Source organism: Lepidochelys olivacea (assembly GCF_965140295.1).
Source record: "Lepidochelys olivacea isolate rLepOli2 genome assembly, chromosome: 18".
Classification (NCBI taxonomy): domain Eukaryota; kingdom Metazoa; phylum Chordata; order Testudines; family Cheloniidae; genus Lepidochelys; species Lepidochelys olivacea.
This window is the reverse complement of record NC_140428.1, coordinates 25,427,262-25,443,770: the sequence shown is the minus strand read 5'-3', so window position 1 is coordinate 25,443,770 and position 16,509 is coordinate 25,427,262. Positions and strand designations below refer to the sequence as shown.

The following is a 16,509-nucleotide window of genomic DNA, read 5'->3' as shown; positions in this document are numbered from 1 at the left end:
GCTCCTTGCAGCTATTTTTCATAGCATCCCTTCACAGCCTTTATCCCTCACCCCCCTTATCAAAACACATGTACATACAGCCATCTGTAATATTTCTACGTGTAAAAGGCACTTATTGTTTGAGAGGCCCCAAAAATATAATCTATCCTAAAAATAAAAATATCCTTGTCATAAATATAAAAGGAAGGGTAAAACACCTTTAAATCCCTCCTGGCCAGAGGAAAAACCCTTTCACCTGTAAAGGGTTAAGAAGCTAAGATAACCTCACTGGCACGTGACCCAAATGACAAATGAGGAGAAAAGATACTTTCAAAGCTGGAGGGGGGGGAACAAAGGGTTCTCTCTGTCTGTGTGATGCTTTTGCCGGGAACAGAAAAGGAATGGAGTCTTAGAATTTAGTAAGTAATCTAGCTAGATATGCGTTAGATTCTGTTTTGTTTAAATGGCTGATAAAATAAGCTGTGCTGAATGGAATGTATATTCCTGTTTTTGTGTCTTTTTGTAACTTAAGGTTTTGCCTAGAGGGATTCTCTATGTTTTGAATCTGATTACCCCTGTAAGGTATTTACCATCCTGATTTTACAGAGGTGATTCTTTTACTTTTTTTCTTCAATTAAAATTCTTCTTTTAAGAACCTGATTGCTTTTTCATTGGTCTTAAGATCCAAGGATTTGCGTCTGTGCTCACCTATGCAAATTGGTGAGGATTTTTATCAAGCCTTCCCCAGGAAAGGGGGTGTAGGGTTTGGGAAGGATTTTGTGGGGAAAGACGTTTCCAAGCAGGCTCTTTCGCTGTTATATATTTGTTAGACGCTTGGTGGTGGCAGCAATAAAGTCCAAGGGCAAAAGGTAAAATAGTTTGTACCTTGGGGAAGTTTTAACCTAAACTGGTAAAAATAAGCTTAGGGGGTTTTCATGCAGGTCCCCACATCTGTACCCTAGAATTCAGAGTGGGGAGGGAACCATGACAATCCTCTTGCAAGATAGTTTATATAACGCAGCAGCAAGCAGAATAGCTCTTCTTAATCCTGTGCTACTGGGAGCATGTGGAATGGACTAGATGATCTAATGCATCTTTTTCATCTCTAAATTTCTGTGATTCCATTATCTCCTTTTCAAATCCCTCGCAAACCCAATTTACAAGAGAGAGAAAGAAAGCAATCGCTGTCAATGTGGTTTGCAAATAAGAGAGAGGTCTGCAACATCATAGAACTTAATTTGAATAGACTATAAAAATGGACAGAACTCCTAAAGTGAATAAATAATAATAATCAGATCTGTCAGCGGCTGTGCAGCCCTGATTCAAAACCATTTTATTTCAGAAGCTAAAAGCTATTATAGATCTCAAATGAAACAGGATTTTCTGGACAGACATAGAATGCTGTGTGTTCTAACATCAAAGAAATTGACATTAGATTTTTTTAAAGATTAATACAATTTTCTGGACTCCATTAAGGCCGTACTCAGTAGGTGCAACAAACAGCACTTTATGCTTGTAACATATACCTAAACTTTGAAAATCTAGAACAACTAATAGCAATATGACAGATATTTGCATTAGGAAGCAATGCTAGACCCCTGAAATTTATTAGATAATAATCTCAACTCTACCTTGATACTATATAGGGTCACTTTTGTAGGCTGCAGCCACTAGGGAAAGATAATTACATCTGCTCCAGCCGGCATGGAAAGGACATTCCATCCAGCGGAAGGCAGTGACAGAGCATATTATACAGATACTTTGCACATCTCAAAGGGTCTCAAAGAAGAAAGCTGATAACCCTCCTATAAGTGAGAATTATCCCAGTTTGTATATTAGGTAACTGAGCCATGCTGAGGTCATAGGACCTGCTTAAACAAAGTCGGTGGCAGAGATAGGATTAGATCCCAGCAGTCTCAACTTCTAGTCCCCTGTTCTGCCCTGGAATCTTCACAAAACTAGGAGTCAGGAGGTCCTGCAGTCTAATCCTGGCCCTACCTCTGACTCATTCTTTAGCCTTGGACAGGCACCTCCCCCTTCTGTGCCTCAGTTTCACCATCTATAAAATGGAGATACTACTATTTACCCAGCTACCTCATGACAGTGTTGTAAAAGACTGAGTAGTTAGTTAGGCCCCAATCTTGCAAACACCTAAGTGCGTGCATACCTTTCCTCATGAAAGGAGTACCACTGAAGTTAATGGGACTGCTCACATCAGCGCTTGGGGTCCCAGCTGCCAGCCGCTGTGCTCAGGGACTCTGCCGTCCGCCGCCAGCCCCCACAGCCAACTGCCATAACCAGGGACTCCGTTGCCCATTGCCAGCCCCAGTGGCCCGCCACCACGGCCAGGGTCTCTGCCGCCTGCCCCTGCCGCTGCGCCCGGGGCAGCAGTCAGAGTCCTGGGCTCTGTGGGGCAGCAGAGTTTAATCGTTAACCGAAACCAATAAGACTGATGCTTATCGGTTAACCAGTTAAAGTTTTACATCCCTAGCCTAAACTTTGTGCTGGAGTGGCCCCCTACATGGGAGCAAATTTCACTAGGCATCCATAACCCTGCAAGGTCTGCTTTTAGAGAAGTCTGTCTTTTGACTTCTATGAACTTTGGATCAGACAGACAGTATTCATAGAATCATAGAATATCAGGGTTGGAAGGGACCTCAGGAGGTCATCTAGTCCAACCCCCTGCTCAAAGCAGGACCAATCCCTAATTAAATCATCCCAGCCAGGGCTTTGTCAAGCCTGACCTTCAAAACTTCTAAGGAAGGAGATTCTACCACCTCCCTAGGTAACGCATTCCAGTGTTTCACCACCCTCCTAGTGAAAAAGTTTTTCCTAATATCCAACCTAAACCTCCCCCACTGCAACTTGAGACCATTACTCCTTGTCCTGTCCTCTTCTACCACTGAGAATAGTCTAGAACCATCCTCTCTGGAACCACCTCTCAGGTAGTTGAAAGCAGCTATCAAATCCCCCCTCATTCTTCTCTTCTGCAGACTAAACAATCCCAGTTCCCTCAGCCTCTCCTCACAAGTCATGTGTTCCAGACCCCTAATCATTTTTGTTGCCCTTCGCTGGACTCTCTCCAATTTATCCACATCCTTCTTGTAGTGTGGGGCCCAAAACTGGACACACTACTCCAGATGAGGCCTCACCAATGTCAAATAGAGGGGGACGATCACGCCCCTCGATCTGCTCGCTATGCCCCTACTTATACATCCCAAAATGCCATTGGCCTTCTTGACAACAAGGGTACACTGCTGACTCATATCCAGCTTCTCGTCCACTGTCACCCCTAGGTCCTTTTCCGCAGAACACAGAATGCATCAAACAATAAATTGATATACCTTATGGAAATAGCCTATGGAATTAAGGCCCCAGTTCATCAGCGCATTTAAGCAATACTTCAGTCCATCCCGGTTCAGCAAAGCACTTAAGCACAAGCTTAATTCAGACACGTGCTTAAGAGCTTTGGTAATTTGCCATGAAACAAATACAATTCTAGCAGACATTTAATGGGGCTCCAGAAAAATAAACAAACTTTCTATGGAAAGTAATCCAGCGTAGAGAGAGTTGAACAGAGAATTACATCACTGTTTGTATCTATAACTATATTGCTATGAGACAGTCTAAAATATCCCATAGAAGGGTTTCTATTCTTTATTGAATTCTACAGGATTTTTTCAAAAGGGACTACACTTAGGCTAGGATCCTGCAAGTACTTCCTCTATTTAAACCACTGGGGCTCTGCATGGATGCAGGGATCTGCCCACATGGAACAACTTGCAGGATCAGGGCCTGAATCTTATTGTGGCCACTGAATTATAATTACATCTTACCTTCCAGAGATGGGGACAAAATGCCTGAGGAGAGACCAGGAAGACAAAGTGTGCATGTCTTCACATGTTAACTCAGAACTGTAATTGCTACTGCAGGAAATTTTGAAACAGTTAATTTCCTCTCACTCTTCAGATGATTACTTTGAAAAAGTAAAAAGCATTGCTGGAATAAGCTGGGGTTCTTTTTTGTGGCCAGATGATTATCTTGCATTACATGGAACAAATTACACAACAGCTTACTAAATGGTGCAGAATATCTCACTTGTTATTTCTCCCTGTGAACCCAAGAAGCATGTTTAGATGGACTAGCTCTACTGGGGAAAAAAACCCACTTAGGTAACTAGAGACAAGAACTGGCACAGCTGCCATCCCTTATGGATCTATCTTTCCACTGACGTGCTGTAACCAGTGAAGTGGGTTTCACTCCCATCAATATTAGTAGGAGCAACACATGTAGGTCCAGACCCTCAGCTTGTGTAAAAAGGGTGAAGCTACACTGGTTTATACCGAATGGGGATTTGACCCATCAGGTGAAATTCATCCCTGTGCAAGACCAGGACAAGACCTAGGGACAACTTAAACCCTACTTTAAGTGCTTAAGCAGTGCACATGCCAATGCACAGGGGTGAATTTCATCTCATGGGCTAGATTCAATCAAATGCAGCCTAGCTTTAAGAGGTGCAACTCCCATGGGAGCCAAATTCAGTGCTCCTCTTGTGCATCAAGCAACCTGCCCCATCTCCTTCAAATCCCTTCTTACAACACCCATGAGCCCACAAAGACTTTCAACAATGGCCACTGGACAATTCCTCTGCTCTCTCAACAGCTGATGTTTTAAATTGTCTGTAGCATGAGAAACTCTTTAGGGACCATTTCTTCCTGCAAACACCCTGACAGCACTCAACAAACAGCAGCAACAGTGAGCCATCATCATTCTTAGGGTAAATATGTAAGCTCTCAACTCAGATGTTGAAACACTTTAGGGTTAAGGGGCCTGAACATCAGCGGGTATAAATTCAGATTGCTCCACTGACTTAACAGGAAGATTTTCCAAAACACCTAAGGAATGCAGGAGCATAAGTCCCAATCTTCAATTGATGCTCCTAAATAACATAGCAGCTTTTGAAAGTCTTCCCCTAAGTCACTGATTTACACCAGTCAAGGATCTTACTCGGGACCTTTGGCTTTTAAAAAGTAATCATTGGGTTTCACTTGCTCTTCATATTGTCCTCACACCTGAATGATGAGGGGATGATTATCGAAACTCCCTCACAGGTTTCCACCATCCAGTGTTCCCTCTGGAACTTACTCATTAAAAATTAGAGAAGAAGAAAATTATTTAAGTGAATTCAGCGCTGGTGGCTGAAAGATGCAAAGGTGAAAGATGAAAGGTAGCCATGGAAGTTGCATTAGCACAAGCCATAAAAAGGGACATTTAATTCTATATAAGGCAGTGGTGGGCAACCTACGTCCCTGTGGCCCACGCGGCTTCCCGCAGCTCCCATTGGCCAGGAGCTGTGGGCAGTCATGCAAATGTAAACAAAGCGTGTGGCGGCCCATCAGCGGATTGCCCTGACGGGCCGCGTGCGGCCTGCGGGCTGCAGGTTTCCCAACACTGATATAAGGTCACACAATTTTTGACATTTCTTTCTTATTAGTATCAACTGCTCTTACCACAAGAAGGGAAACAAACAAACAAGGGCAAAAACCACAGTGAACTTTTGTCCTCCCAAAAGTTTCAGCAGACTTGCAAACAGACACAGCACGTGTGCTGTTCCCCTTCTCAGGAGACTGTGAGGGAGCCCGAGGCACACATTTTTACTGCTGACAGTTTGCATGGGGCTAAACCCTGAGTTCTTTATACATTTTTTCACGGACTTTAGGAATACAGAAATTGCCAGACTGGATCTAGCCAACTATCCTGCATGACAGTGGCCAGCATCAGAGGAAGTTTCAGAGGAAGGTGTAAGAACCACACAGTAGCAGATGTGAGGGCAGCTAATCCATATAAGACGTCCAGTCCCTTTTTGAATCTTGCTAAGTTCTTCGCCTCCATGATTTTCAGGCGTTCCATGGTCTAATTACACGTTGTGTAAAAAGATATTTCTCTTATCTGTACTGAATTTGCCCCCTTTTAATTTCATTTACTGTCTCCTTGTTTTTGTGGTATGAGACAGGGAAAACAGAATCTTTTGAGCTACCTTATCTATTCCATTCATTATTTTATCATGTTCCCTTTCACTCGTCTCTTTTCTATAGTAAACAATCCCAGGCTTTCCAATGGCTCAAAACTAAGCCAATTTCCATTAGTCCCATGAGTCAATGGGAGTTTAGCAATCAGTAAATAAGTGAGCTAAGATTTGGCCCATGGTAGATTGAAAGTTAATGCTCCTCTTGAAACAATGACTAGGACTGGCCTCATTTCTTCCTCTCCCATGAGGGCCCCAACAGATCAGAGTGCACAAGACCCAGAAAAGCAGAAACCCCTGAACATGGAGAAAAAACACTGAATTGTGAGCTAAAGGATGGAAAGAATTTGAAAAACCAGCTACTCAGCCTTGCTGTTGAACTGGAACTACACATTGCTCTGGTCTCTGGGCCTAAAGAACAGTCAGTACATTAACTCACTGCATCAGGTCCCCAGTTCACATCCTATGTTCACACACAGGCTTTGCAGGCTGTTTGTTTTAACTATTTTGTATTTTCCACAGTTAAATGTAATGCAGTCGTATGGATGCTAACCCACAGATACAGCCTGGCTGAGCATACACATACCTAGACATATTTTTTTCTAAGACAGGCTTCTGTGCTACTTCCCAGTACAGGAGAGGGAAGAGCGAACAACAATTACATTAATCATCCATGTCTTTAAAAAAGATTGAACTCCTGCTAGTTATTCATTTGCTAAGCTACCTTTTCAAGGCCAGTCAGATCTGTTAGGACAACATACCATTTGGTAGCATTCAGAATTTTCAGTGTTTCCCATCTTATCCCTTTTAGTTGTATCAAGTTTGCTCAAAGGAGAAGTTGTTCACCCATTTTATGTATAATTGACAAGTCCCCGAGATCACTAACATAACTCATTCTGGCGCCAGCATACTATTTGCATGAAACATCAAATTTTTTCCCAAAACTTCATACACATCAAGAGAATCCCATACCACACACACACACACACAACGAATTGCATCAGCTGCTCCTACATTTACTGACCATTTTAAATTTAACCATTTTAAGGGGATGCCCAGTAGTTTCTAATGAATATTTTTTCCTGGACAAGTCAATGATTTAGGTGTCTAATAGAATTCAACACACCCTCGTTGGACAATTCCATCATTTTCTATGCGTATACCATCTGAAGTCGCTGTCCCAACCTGGAATGGAGCTATGCCATCTAAGGATCTAGCCCATTGACTTGATCAACAGGTTTCATCCCTGTAATCTGATTTCAAGTGCTATCTGATGTGGGGGACTGGCAATTTTTTTTTCCAATATGCGTGCAGACCGACAGCCAATGGCTCGCAGACCGCCACCAGTCCACGGACCACCACTTTGAGTAGCACTGATCTAGAGTACACGTGTTTGGTCAGTTTCCTGTTACTTGCCCTGAAGAAGAAATGATGCACATTCTACTGAACTTCTAATGGTGACCTCAAAGGACTGTTTTGACTTGGCCTTAAATTCTCTCTCTCTCATGTGGGGAGAAATCAACTTTCTACCTGTAATTAACTCTCTTGCCAGCTTCATTTTTACATATAATATTAATTGCTTTCAGCCTACATCAGCTAATTAGCAAAGAGAACAAGTCACCAAGTTGCCCACTGTCCAGTGAGGATGTTCCATTTAATTAACTTATTTGTCAGGGGCATCACTGTTAACCAGGCTTCAGCGGCAGATGAACGTGCATGGTGAGAGATTCAGATGGTGAACCTTAGCAGGGGCTGTTCAGCTTTTCCCTCAGAAGACTGTTAGCCACTATCAGTCAGATTGACGCTTCAGGCCAAACTGTCACAGTAGGTGAAAGGGAGGGTGAACAACGTGTTGCCATTGCCTGCTACAACCTGCATTTGGATGCACAAACCAGATATTTAAATGCCTATGTGTACAGTTGTTGGGATTTGTATTTGAAAGTGCTTATTTGCATGTGCAAATGCACTGATTTTGTGGCCGCATCAGATGGGATTTGCATTCTTGTGTCTGGAATAATAGGTGCATGTGTGTGTGTGTGCACACAGACACACACACACACCCTTTCTGCAGGTACACTAGATGCATCATAGGTTTTTGTAGGAGTACACAAGGTTTTGTTGGCACATTGGGAATGCTCACACATTCTGTGGGCACGTGTGCATTTCTACAGGCACACCCACTGTCCCACTTTGGGTTTATACTGAACCATTTAGCAAATCAGGGGCCAAATTGCCCCATCTGGTCCAGCTGTCGATGTAAGTCACCTCATTCCCATAAAGACCCATTTCTGTTACAAAAGCATATCCCTCCTAAGAGATGGTGGATCACAGCTGGTTTGATGGCCTCCTTGCCCCACACAGTCCAGTGCTGTTTGAAGACTGGTAAGTATAAAGGGTACTTTTATTCTGCCTTCCCAACTTCCCTGTGAAATTGGGCCCATGCCACTTTTTAGTGCCAGGCTTCCCAATTTTGGCACATTAGGGAATGACATCAAATATGGATTGTCATTATAAGACCCCCAACAAGCTGGAGTGCCCAGTTTGTGATGTTGGTTAACACTGTGTTAAAGCCCTGGTGACCACAGTTCAGTTTCCCATTTATTCAAGTGGATCTCAAAAACATTAAGACAGTCTATTGGGGCCTAAATGTGATTGCCTACATAAAGAGATTATTAGGCCTAGCATGACTCGGGAAGCATTTGAAAGCTTCATTTACTGCTACATGAATCTCTCTTTACAACCACAATAATCTTATGGTACTATGTACCACAAATTCATAACACAATTATCCCACAGATTCTATGGGATGCACTTATGAACACAGACAAAGTAAGCAGCTCTTTTATGCAAAGCAACATATATAAACACAGCTCCAATTTCAATCTCCTTAAATGATAGCCAGTAACACAGGCATTGAGGATGAGTTATAGACTAGGGTCGAGCACAACACACTGCAGGCTGGGTTTTAATCCTGTCTGTAACACAGACACAATGTGCAATTTTGGGCAAATGACTCAACCTTTCCATCTAATAGTTACCATGAGGTTTCTGTGCACTGTGCCAACATAAAGATCAAGGCTAAGTAAACCAATACCACTACAGACAGCGATCCTCCCAGCTCTCCCAAGGTAAGCTGTGCTGGCTTTGGTCAGTACTTGGGCAGGGGACCTCAAAGGAATGAAGAGATGCTATGGGAAGTGGCGCTAATGACTTTGCAAGGGGACATTCTTCCCTCCAAATTAGAATTGGGCCAGAATAGTACTATGAAAAATTGCGTTGCTAAGGTGTCATCATAAGGACAGCTTGTCAAACAAAGTCCTTTCAACTCATGGTCATTAAAGATCCCGTGCATCTCTTAGTAAGCATTGGGGGTTAACCCCAGGCGTCTGGGCAAGTTCCAGTGCAGATACATTTTGCCTCACCAAGTGACTGTTGTTTTAACTGGATTCTGCATCCTTTTTCAGTTCAGTTGAACAGTTATGTGGTGTTGCTGCAATCTTAGAGATGGTAATGATGCATACTAAATCCTAGAACAGACATCTATCAAACAGCTGCTGTAAGACGTGATCCCTCTATACCCCTTACTTACCTGAGGCAGGGATCAGAGGTTTTATTCGTTTAGTGCTTTGAGATGCTCAGGTGAAAGGTGCTGGAAAGAGCATATTTTAATTTACCCAGCTTTACACTAGTAGAGGCATGGAAAAGGGCAACAGGCTTGTCCAAAGTCTGTGTGTGAGTGAGACAGACAGACAGACACAGACTGACTGACTGGTCTGTTGTGTTGTATACGCTACTAAGACTGATCACAAAAGTCTTTCTGAACATTTACTGTTCAGTGAAACTTAAGAGGCGAGATTCTCTGTTGAGTCCTGGGCTATGCCACTGGTTCATGGTCTCCTAGGGACCATGTACCAGCCCAGGATTGCTGGAGCAGATGACATTCTGGCCACTCTGCCTTCATGTCTCAACACATCCCTCTGCACTGTCTGAGTGGTGCAAAGGGAGTGGGACAGATCAGAGAATCCGCCCCAATCATTTGTAAGCCAACCACAGTACAATGCCCTAGTGCAGTGGTTCTCAACCTGGGGTACGTGTACCCCTGGGAGTACTCAGAGGTCTTCCAGGGGGTACTTCAACTCATCTAGATATTGGCCTAGTTTTACAACAGGCTATGTAAAAAGCACCAGCAAAGTCAGTACAAACTAAAATTCCATAAACAATTATTTGTTTGTACTGCTCTGTATACTATACACTAAAATGTAAGTAAATATTTATATTCCAATTGATTTATTTTATAATTCTATGGTAAAAATGAGAAAGTCAGCAATTTGTCAGTAATAGTGACATGTTTGTATTTTTATGTCTGATTTTGTAAGTTTTTAAGTGAGGTGAAGCTTGGGGATACACAAGACAAATCAGACTCTTGAAAGGGGTGCAGTAGTTTGGAAAGGTTGAGAGCCACTGCCGTAGTACAGCCCATAATCAAGAAAACTAGATGCTCCATGTAAGACCACAGCTTCCAAACGAAAAACCACAAGAAAAGAAGTTTTAAATACCCAACAACAATAAAATCAGGAGCTATTCAGCTTTCACTTACCTACTGCGATGATGTTTGCAGACAGGAAGTGGTGACACTTTTCATTATCAAGTGATGGTTCTTCTGGATGCAGCAGGTCCCCTAGCATGGCCTTTGGATATGCCAGAGCCATTGTAGCCTCTCAAAGCTGCCCCTTCAGAACGTCCACTCCAAGCCACGCAGCGTGTTATTTCAATTCTCAGACTGGAAAATGGAAAATGTCATATTGGCACAAAAGATTCAGTTCCAGTGATAAAAAGAATCTTCAGGGAATCAGGGGCTTTCTCCTGCCATTTAGAGGATAGTCCCAGGTTCCTACAGAATTCATGCAGAGTCTCCTCTCTGGAATTCCAAGCTCGCCTTGCCAGGTCCAGAAGACTGTCCTGTCTCAGTCCGATTGACACCTGCAATACAAGATGGAGGACAGATGTTCAGGTACTGCTGCTAAAGAGAAGTTACCACTGTCTTCTGCCTTGATGTAGTGAATCCCTTGGCCTTTGCATTCCAGGTGGTCAGAGTGACAGGAGCTGGAATTCAGCATCTCCTCCCAGTACGTACTGCGTGTTACACACCTAGTGAAGACATTTTTTTTCCCAAATAGTTGAAATAACCTCATCTATTCTATCATGAAGAGCAAAGCTTATAATAGCACCATGCTGGATTATCCACAATGGACCAAACTCTGCTCCTGCTTACACACATTGGGCAGATTGTGATCTCATTTATGCTAGTATAAAGCCAAAGTAACTCCCATGATTCACAGGTGGGAGTGAGAGCAGAGCCGCACAGAGGACTCTGGTATTTCATTCAATTCATTTCATTTAAGAGCGCTGGAGTAGAAGCGGGGAGAGATCAGTTCTGTCAGCTACAGGTTCTCAAGACACTATCAGATGTATCTTGCTGTAATTACAGTTTATCACATATATTTCAAATGCAACCCTGTTTGAGGAGAAATCAGAGAATACACCACGTCCCTAATGGACACAAATAGCTGGGAGCAGCGTCTGTTAGGATGTTTGTTTGCTCATCCACCCCTCCTCTTAGCTTCCATATCTTCATTTCCCTTTTCTCTTACCTGCTGTCACCTCATCTCCATACCTGCATCCCCACCCCACCCCCCGCCCTTCCAGCCAGGCATCCTTCTTGCATGGGCTGCAGGAAAGGCAACTTTCTGCTCCGCACAAATCTCCCTGGGCCTCCTTCCTCTCAAAGAAATTAGAGCCGACTCTGACGCAATGATCAGAAAAGGCTGTGGGAGAAAACTCTGCGATTCTTGTATTAACACTGTAACCATTTGACTCCATGCTTTTAATTACAAGTTAAGCCCTGGAACGTTGTCCGGACAGGTTTTGCTGTAATAACAGAGATCTAGTCTGAAGTGAACTTCTAGACAGAGATGGCAATGAGGCATCACTACAGAATTTGTAAGAGGCGAGGGGGGAATATTAAGGTGTTTTGCTTGTAGCAAAACAAAAATCTAGTTCAAAGGTGTCCCTTTTACAGCAAGTGCCAGTCAAAGTGAGAGGGGCCTTCCACGTTTGCTCCCTCATCCAACTACAGCAGGAAACAGTTTCCTCTCCATACTACAACACTGCAAGCCTTTTCTCCCCCAGTCTGTCTTGCCCCAGGTACCCTGGAGGAAGGAACGCCTCAGCCAGCAAACTAATCCTTAGACAGTGAGTTGAATGCACAGTTCCTTCACATACGGGACGTCAGGGCTTAGCAATATTTATGCAGTGGAAAATGTTAATGCCACTGAAACCACAGCATTTTTACACCCACATGGGAGAGGATCTCACCAGAGACAAGGGCATCCTTCAGGAGTGGGGTTGCTTCACTCAGGAGGGTCTCAGCACCAGGGAACCTTGACTGCAGAGGAGAGACCCCTACACATTGGCATGAGTGTGTGCAAGCACAAGGCGGGCTCTACGAGGTGTCAGGAGTACCATTGTCCCCCCGACAATCCCAGCAATCTCCTTCCATCAGCACATCACCCCCTGCTTATCCCAGGCCAGGACTTGCAGCGACCCCGTGTGGTGACGTTCAGTAGCACAGACTGCCGTCAGCCTGGGACCTTGAAAGGCTGAAAGAGCCACAAAGTCTGTCTGCATCCAGAAGCCTTGCTCAGGAGAATTGTTATACACCCATTATATTCAATACAATCACTCCTGACCCTTCTCCATCATAAGACACATCTTAGCCACACCCACACCTTCCCAACCCAGCAGTGTCCTTATATTTATATTGCAGGCGCTCTCCCCACCCCGTCAGCCATTCCCCTTCCATGGGCCAGGGAAAAGGAGGCAGGACTCTGATCAGACTCTTCTGCATCATCCCCCCTCCCAAAAGTCGGCTCTCACTGGGGTGTGATGCTCCTCTGTTTGGACTGAGCTGGCAACGTCGGAACCATCTGATTCAGTTCCAGTGGACCTAGCTAAAAGCCTTTAAATATTTATTATCTATCTAGATGCTCCATCAGGGCTGCAGCCGTTCCTTTCTCAGTGCCTGCACTAGGACTGCCTTAATACCATGTGGGTGAAGGAGGAGTGGGAGCCAGACAGCATCCACCCCGGAGATAACTTGTGAGAGCCCATTGCTGAGGGATGCATCCGATGAAGTGAGCTGTAGCTCACGAAAGCTTATGCTCAAATAAATTGGTTAGTTTCTAAGGTGCCACTAGTACTCCTTTTCTTTTTGCAAATATAGACTAACACGGCTGCTACTCTGAAACCTGTCATTGCTGAGGGAGTTGCTATTGAGCTGTACGCTACCCAGGTGCACAGTGACCCAGAGCTGTCTGTAAGCTCTTTGGGGTATGGGCCATCTTTTTGGTGCGTGTTTGCACAGTATTTAGCATAATCGGGTCTTGGTCCCCAATGGCTGCCTCTAAACACTACTGCAATACCAAAAAAGAAAAGAAAAAGATACTTTCAATGGGTGGGTGGTTTTGATCCCACTCCCAGATGCTAGTATCCACACAGCAACACCCAGCTTCATGGATGCCTCCTTGTTGGCACTTTCACCAGAGAAGTGAAAAATGGAATGGGTTAGGGGGAGACTGAATTCCAACCCCATCCCCACAGCCAATCCCAGCCTGGTCACGGCCGAAGCACGTTAACAAGGTAGTGTGGGAAATTTGCACTGCCACTTTCTGGGCTGTGTCTGTTCAGTGGTTGGAAGATTTCAGTCTCCAGGGTTCTCCATCCAGTAATGCTCACCACTCCCCGACTAAAGGATCCAACACACCAGCACTGCTCACCTCACTTAATAAACACCCAGACTCTCCTTCGTGCATGTGAACTTTCTAGCTCTTTTTTAAATGTTACTATATACTGCCCCTTGCTTTCCATACACCCAGGGACAGGAAATCTCTACAGGCTTCGGCTTGTCTCCAAACACCAATCCCTAACCACGTCTTAGAGCAAATAAAAGAACACAAGAGACTTTGACACACAGCCACTGCCCCACCTCCCACAACCAGTCCTCTGCAACGGCATTTCTAGAGCGCTCCAGAATCCTAAGCAGCTGATGAAGAGGTAGTCAGAGAAAGAATGGCATTGTGTCTGCCTTTCAGTGTGGGAGTCACGGGGGAACGCAGTGCCTGATCTGTCTATCACACATACAGACACACACTTTCTAGAAAGAGAGGAAAATCAGAAGCCACTTTTGGTTCAAACTACCATGCATTCTGCTAATGGATCTTCAAAATACATAGCCCAGTGTAATAAACACACTCCATTGCCTTATTTCTTTGTGCTCCCCCATCTGTATCCACCTGTTATCTTTTGTCTTATACTTAGACTGTATGATTTTTGGAGTCGGGGCAGCCTTTTCATTATCTGTTTGTACAGCGCCTAGCCCAGTGGGGTCCTGGTCTGGAACTGGGGCTCCTAAGTGCTACTGAAATACAAATAGTAATAAGAAAAGGAGTACTTGTGGCACCTTAGAGACTAACCAATTTATTTGAGCATAAGCTTTTGTGAGCTACAGCTCACTTCATCGGATGCATACTGTGGAAAGTGTAGAAGATCTTTTTATACACACAAAGCATGAAAAAATACCTCCTCCCACCCCACTCTCCTGCTGGTAATAGCTTATCTAAAGTGATCACTCTCCTTACAATGTGTATGATAATCAAGTTGGGCCATTTTCAGCACAAATCCAGGTTTTTTTCATGCTTTGTGTGTATAAAAAGATCTTCTACACTTTCCACAGTATGCATCCGATGAAGTGAGCTGTAGCTCACGAAAGCTTATGCTCAAATAAATTGGTTAGTCTCTAAGGTGCCACAAGTACTCCTTTTCTTTTTGCGAATACAGACTAACACGGCTGTTACTCTGAAACAAATAGTAATAATATCATGTACAAAGGATAAGAAATCTCCTTAAGGAACTGTGCGTTAGCTGTTACAGGGAAATAATGTTGTGATGAGGTACAAAAACCCCCCGCACACAACAACCTGGAAAAGTTTAGCTATAATTACATGTGCAAATCAGGCAATTGTGAGTGCAAATGGAGAGAAGACAATTGTGAGCACAATGAGCTATTTGTATGTGCAGTTGCTATAACTGAGTGTACACATTAGGCAAGCAATTGTGCATCTGTTTTTTAAAAAGTCAGACTCCACATCTGAGGCTGTCAGGCCACCTTCAGTGTAGGTCTAGAAATTACAGTACATATGATGCTTATCTCACTCTGAGTAATCCCCCTGTCAATATCAAACCCTTGCTGTGATCAAAGACCAAGAATGAGTAAAAGATACCCATGCTTACGCAGAGACAACAAAGCACCTATACAAGCTAACAGTTGCTGAGGCCTGTTAGCAGCAGCACCTTATCCAGAACAGATGCTTCGCTAAGGCATGCAAATGCTGTGCAGTAAAACAGAGCTGCTCTTAGGTAATGTTAGCAATATTCACTGCAGGCCAAACCCTTAGCTCCTTACGTTTGTTTGCTCTCGGCCCTTAGTCAGACAATCTCCCACTGAAATCAGTGAGTTTGCACTGGGAGTGTGCCTCAGCAAAAGCCTCAGGATACAATCCTGCATCAGGATCTCTCTCTGTGTTGCTCTTATACCTCACGCCTTTCTCATGTTTTGGGAGGTGGCAACAGATTACTCCTTGTCTAATTTTTACACCCCAGCCAGTGGACATCTTCAGAGACTGGCTGAGCCTGCCACAGGCAATTATCCAATGAGAGTAAATAAAACCTGCGACAGAGAAGCTGTTGACCCATAACAAGAGAGACTGCGCTCACTTATAGCTTGGTAACTCCTTTCGCTCCAGGGGAGTGGTTCCTGACTTACACCGATATGAATAAGAAGAGAGAGAGGCCTCACAGTTTTCTTAGATCTTTGGGGGAGAATTGAGCATAGGTCAAAAGGTGCCTCCAGTGTTCAGCCAAGATGTGTAGGAGACAGAGAGAAAAACATGGAAGTTGTGAGTTGAAGAAGCCAGAAAAGTGGTTAATTGCTTTGCTGCAGCAGTGCTGGCCCACGGTTCTGTGCATACCAAGAACCTGGGCTAAAAAACAGGCCTGGCCTCAGAGCAGGAGAGTTTATCTGGCACTTTCAATCATTTAAGTAATTTCTCCTCCCAGCCTATTCCGCACTGATAGTTGTACACCCACCAGCCACACCACTGCTGTGGTAGGTGTACACTGCATGTCTTACGAAAGGAATCATGGCTTCCTGGATGATTCCCAGGGAGAGAAGGAAATGCTTAAAAGTGAGTCAGGATCTGTCCATTCACTCTTCAGAGAGCAGAGCTGGGTGGCAATTGCTTTGCCAAACACTCCTAACAGTTTGCTTTAGGATTTGTTTGAGTGGCTCCCGCTACAGGAAGTTCAATCATTGTGACTGATTACACACCAAGCAGTGTGTCCTTCAGACATGGGCAAAGTTCAGCAGGCCAGATCCTCTGCTAGTGCCA

General features: G+C 44.1%; 1 protein-coding gene across 2 annotated transcripts in view; it reads right to left on the bottom strand.

The window, feature by feature from the left end:
* Positions 1–16,509, bottom strand: part of PLCH2 (phospholipase C eta 2) — a 314,798-nt gene that overhangs the window by 272,323 nt on the left and 25,966 nt on the right. The window contains exons 2-3 of one of the 2 annotated variants that reach the window (XM_084651979.1): positions 10,900–10,984; positions 10,602–10,784 (exon numbers count right to left, since the gene is read on the bottom strand). In XM_084651979.1, the coding sequence (XP_084508105.1) occupies positions 10,602–10,713 (112 nt within the window). In that variant the 5' untranslated portion in view covers positions 10,714–10,784; positions 10,900–10,984. Of the gene's footprint in view, positions 1–10,601; positions 10,985–16,509 lie in introns of both variants that reach the window. The other variant, XM_084651981.1, reaches the window with a different exon arrangement.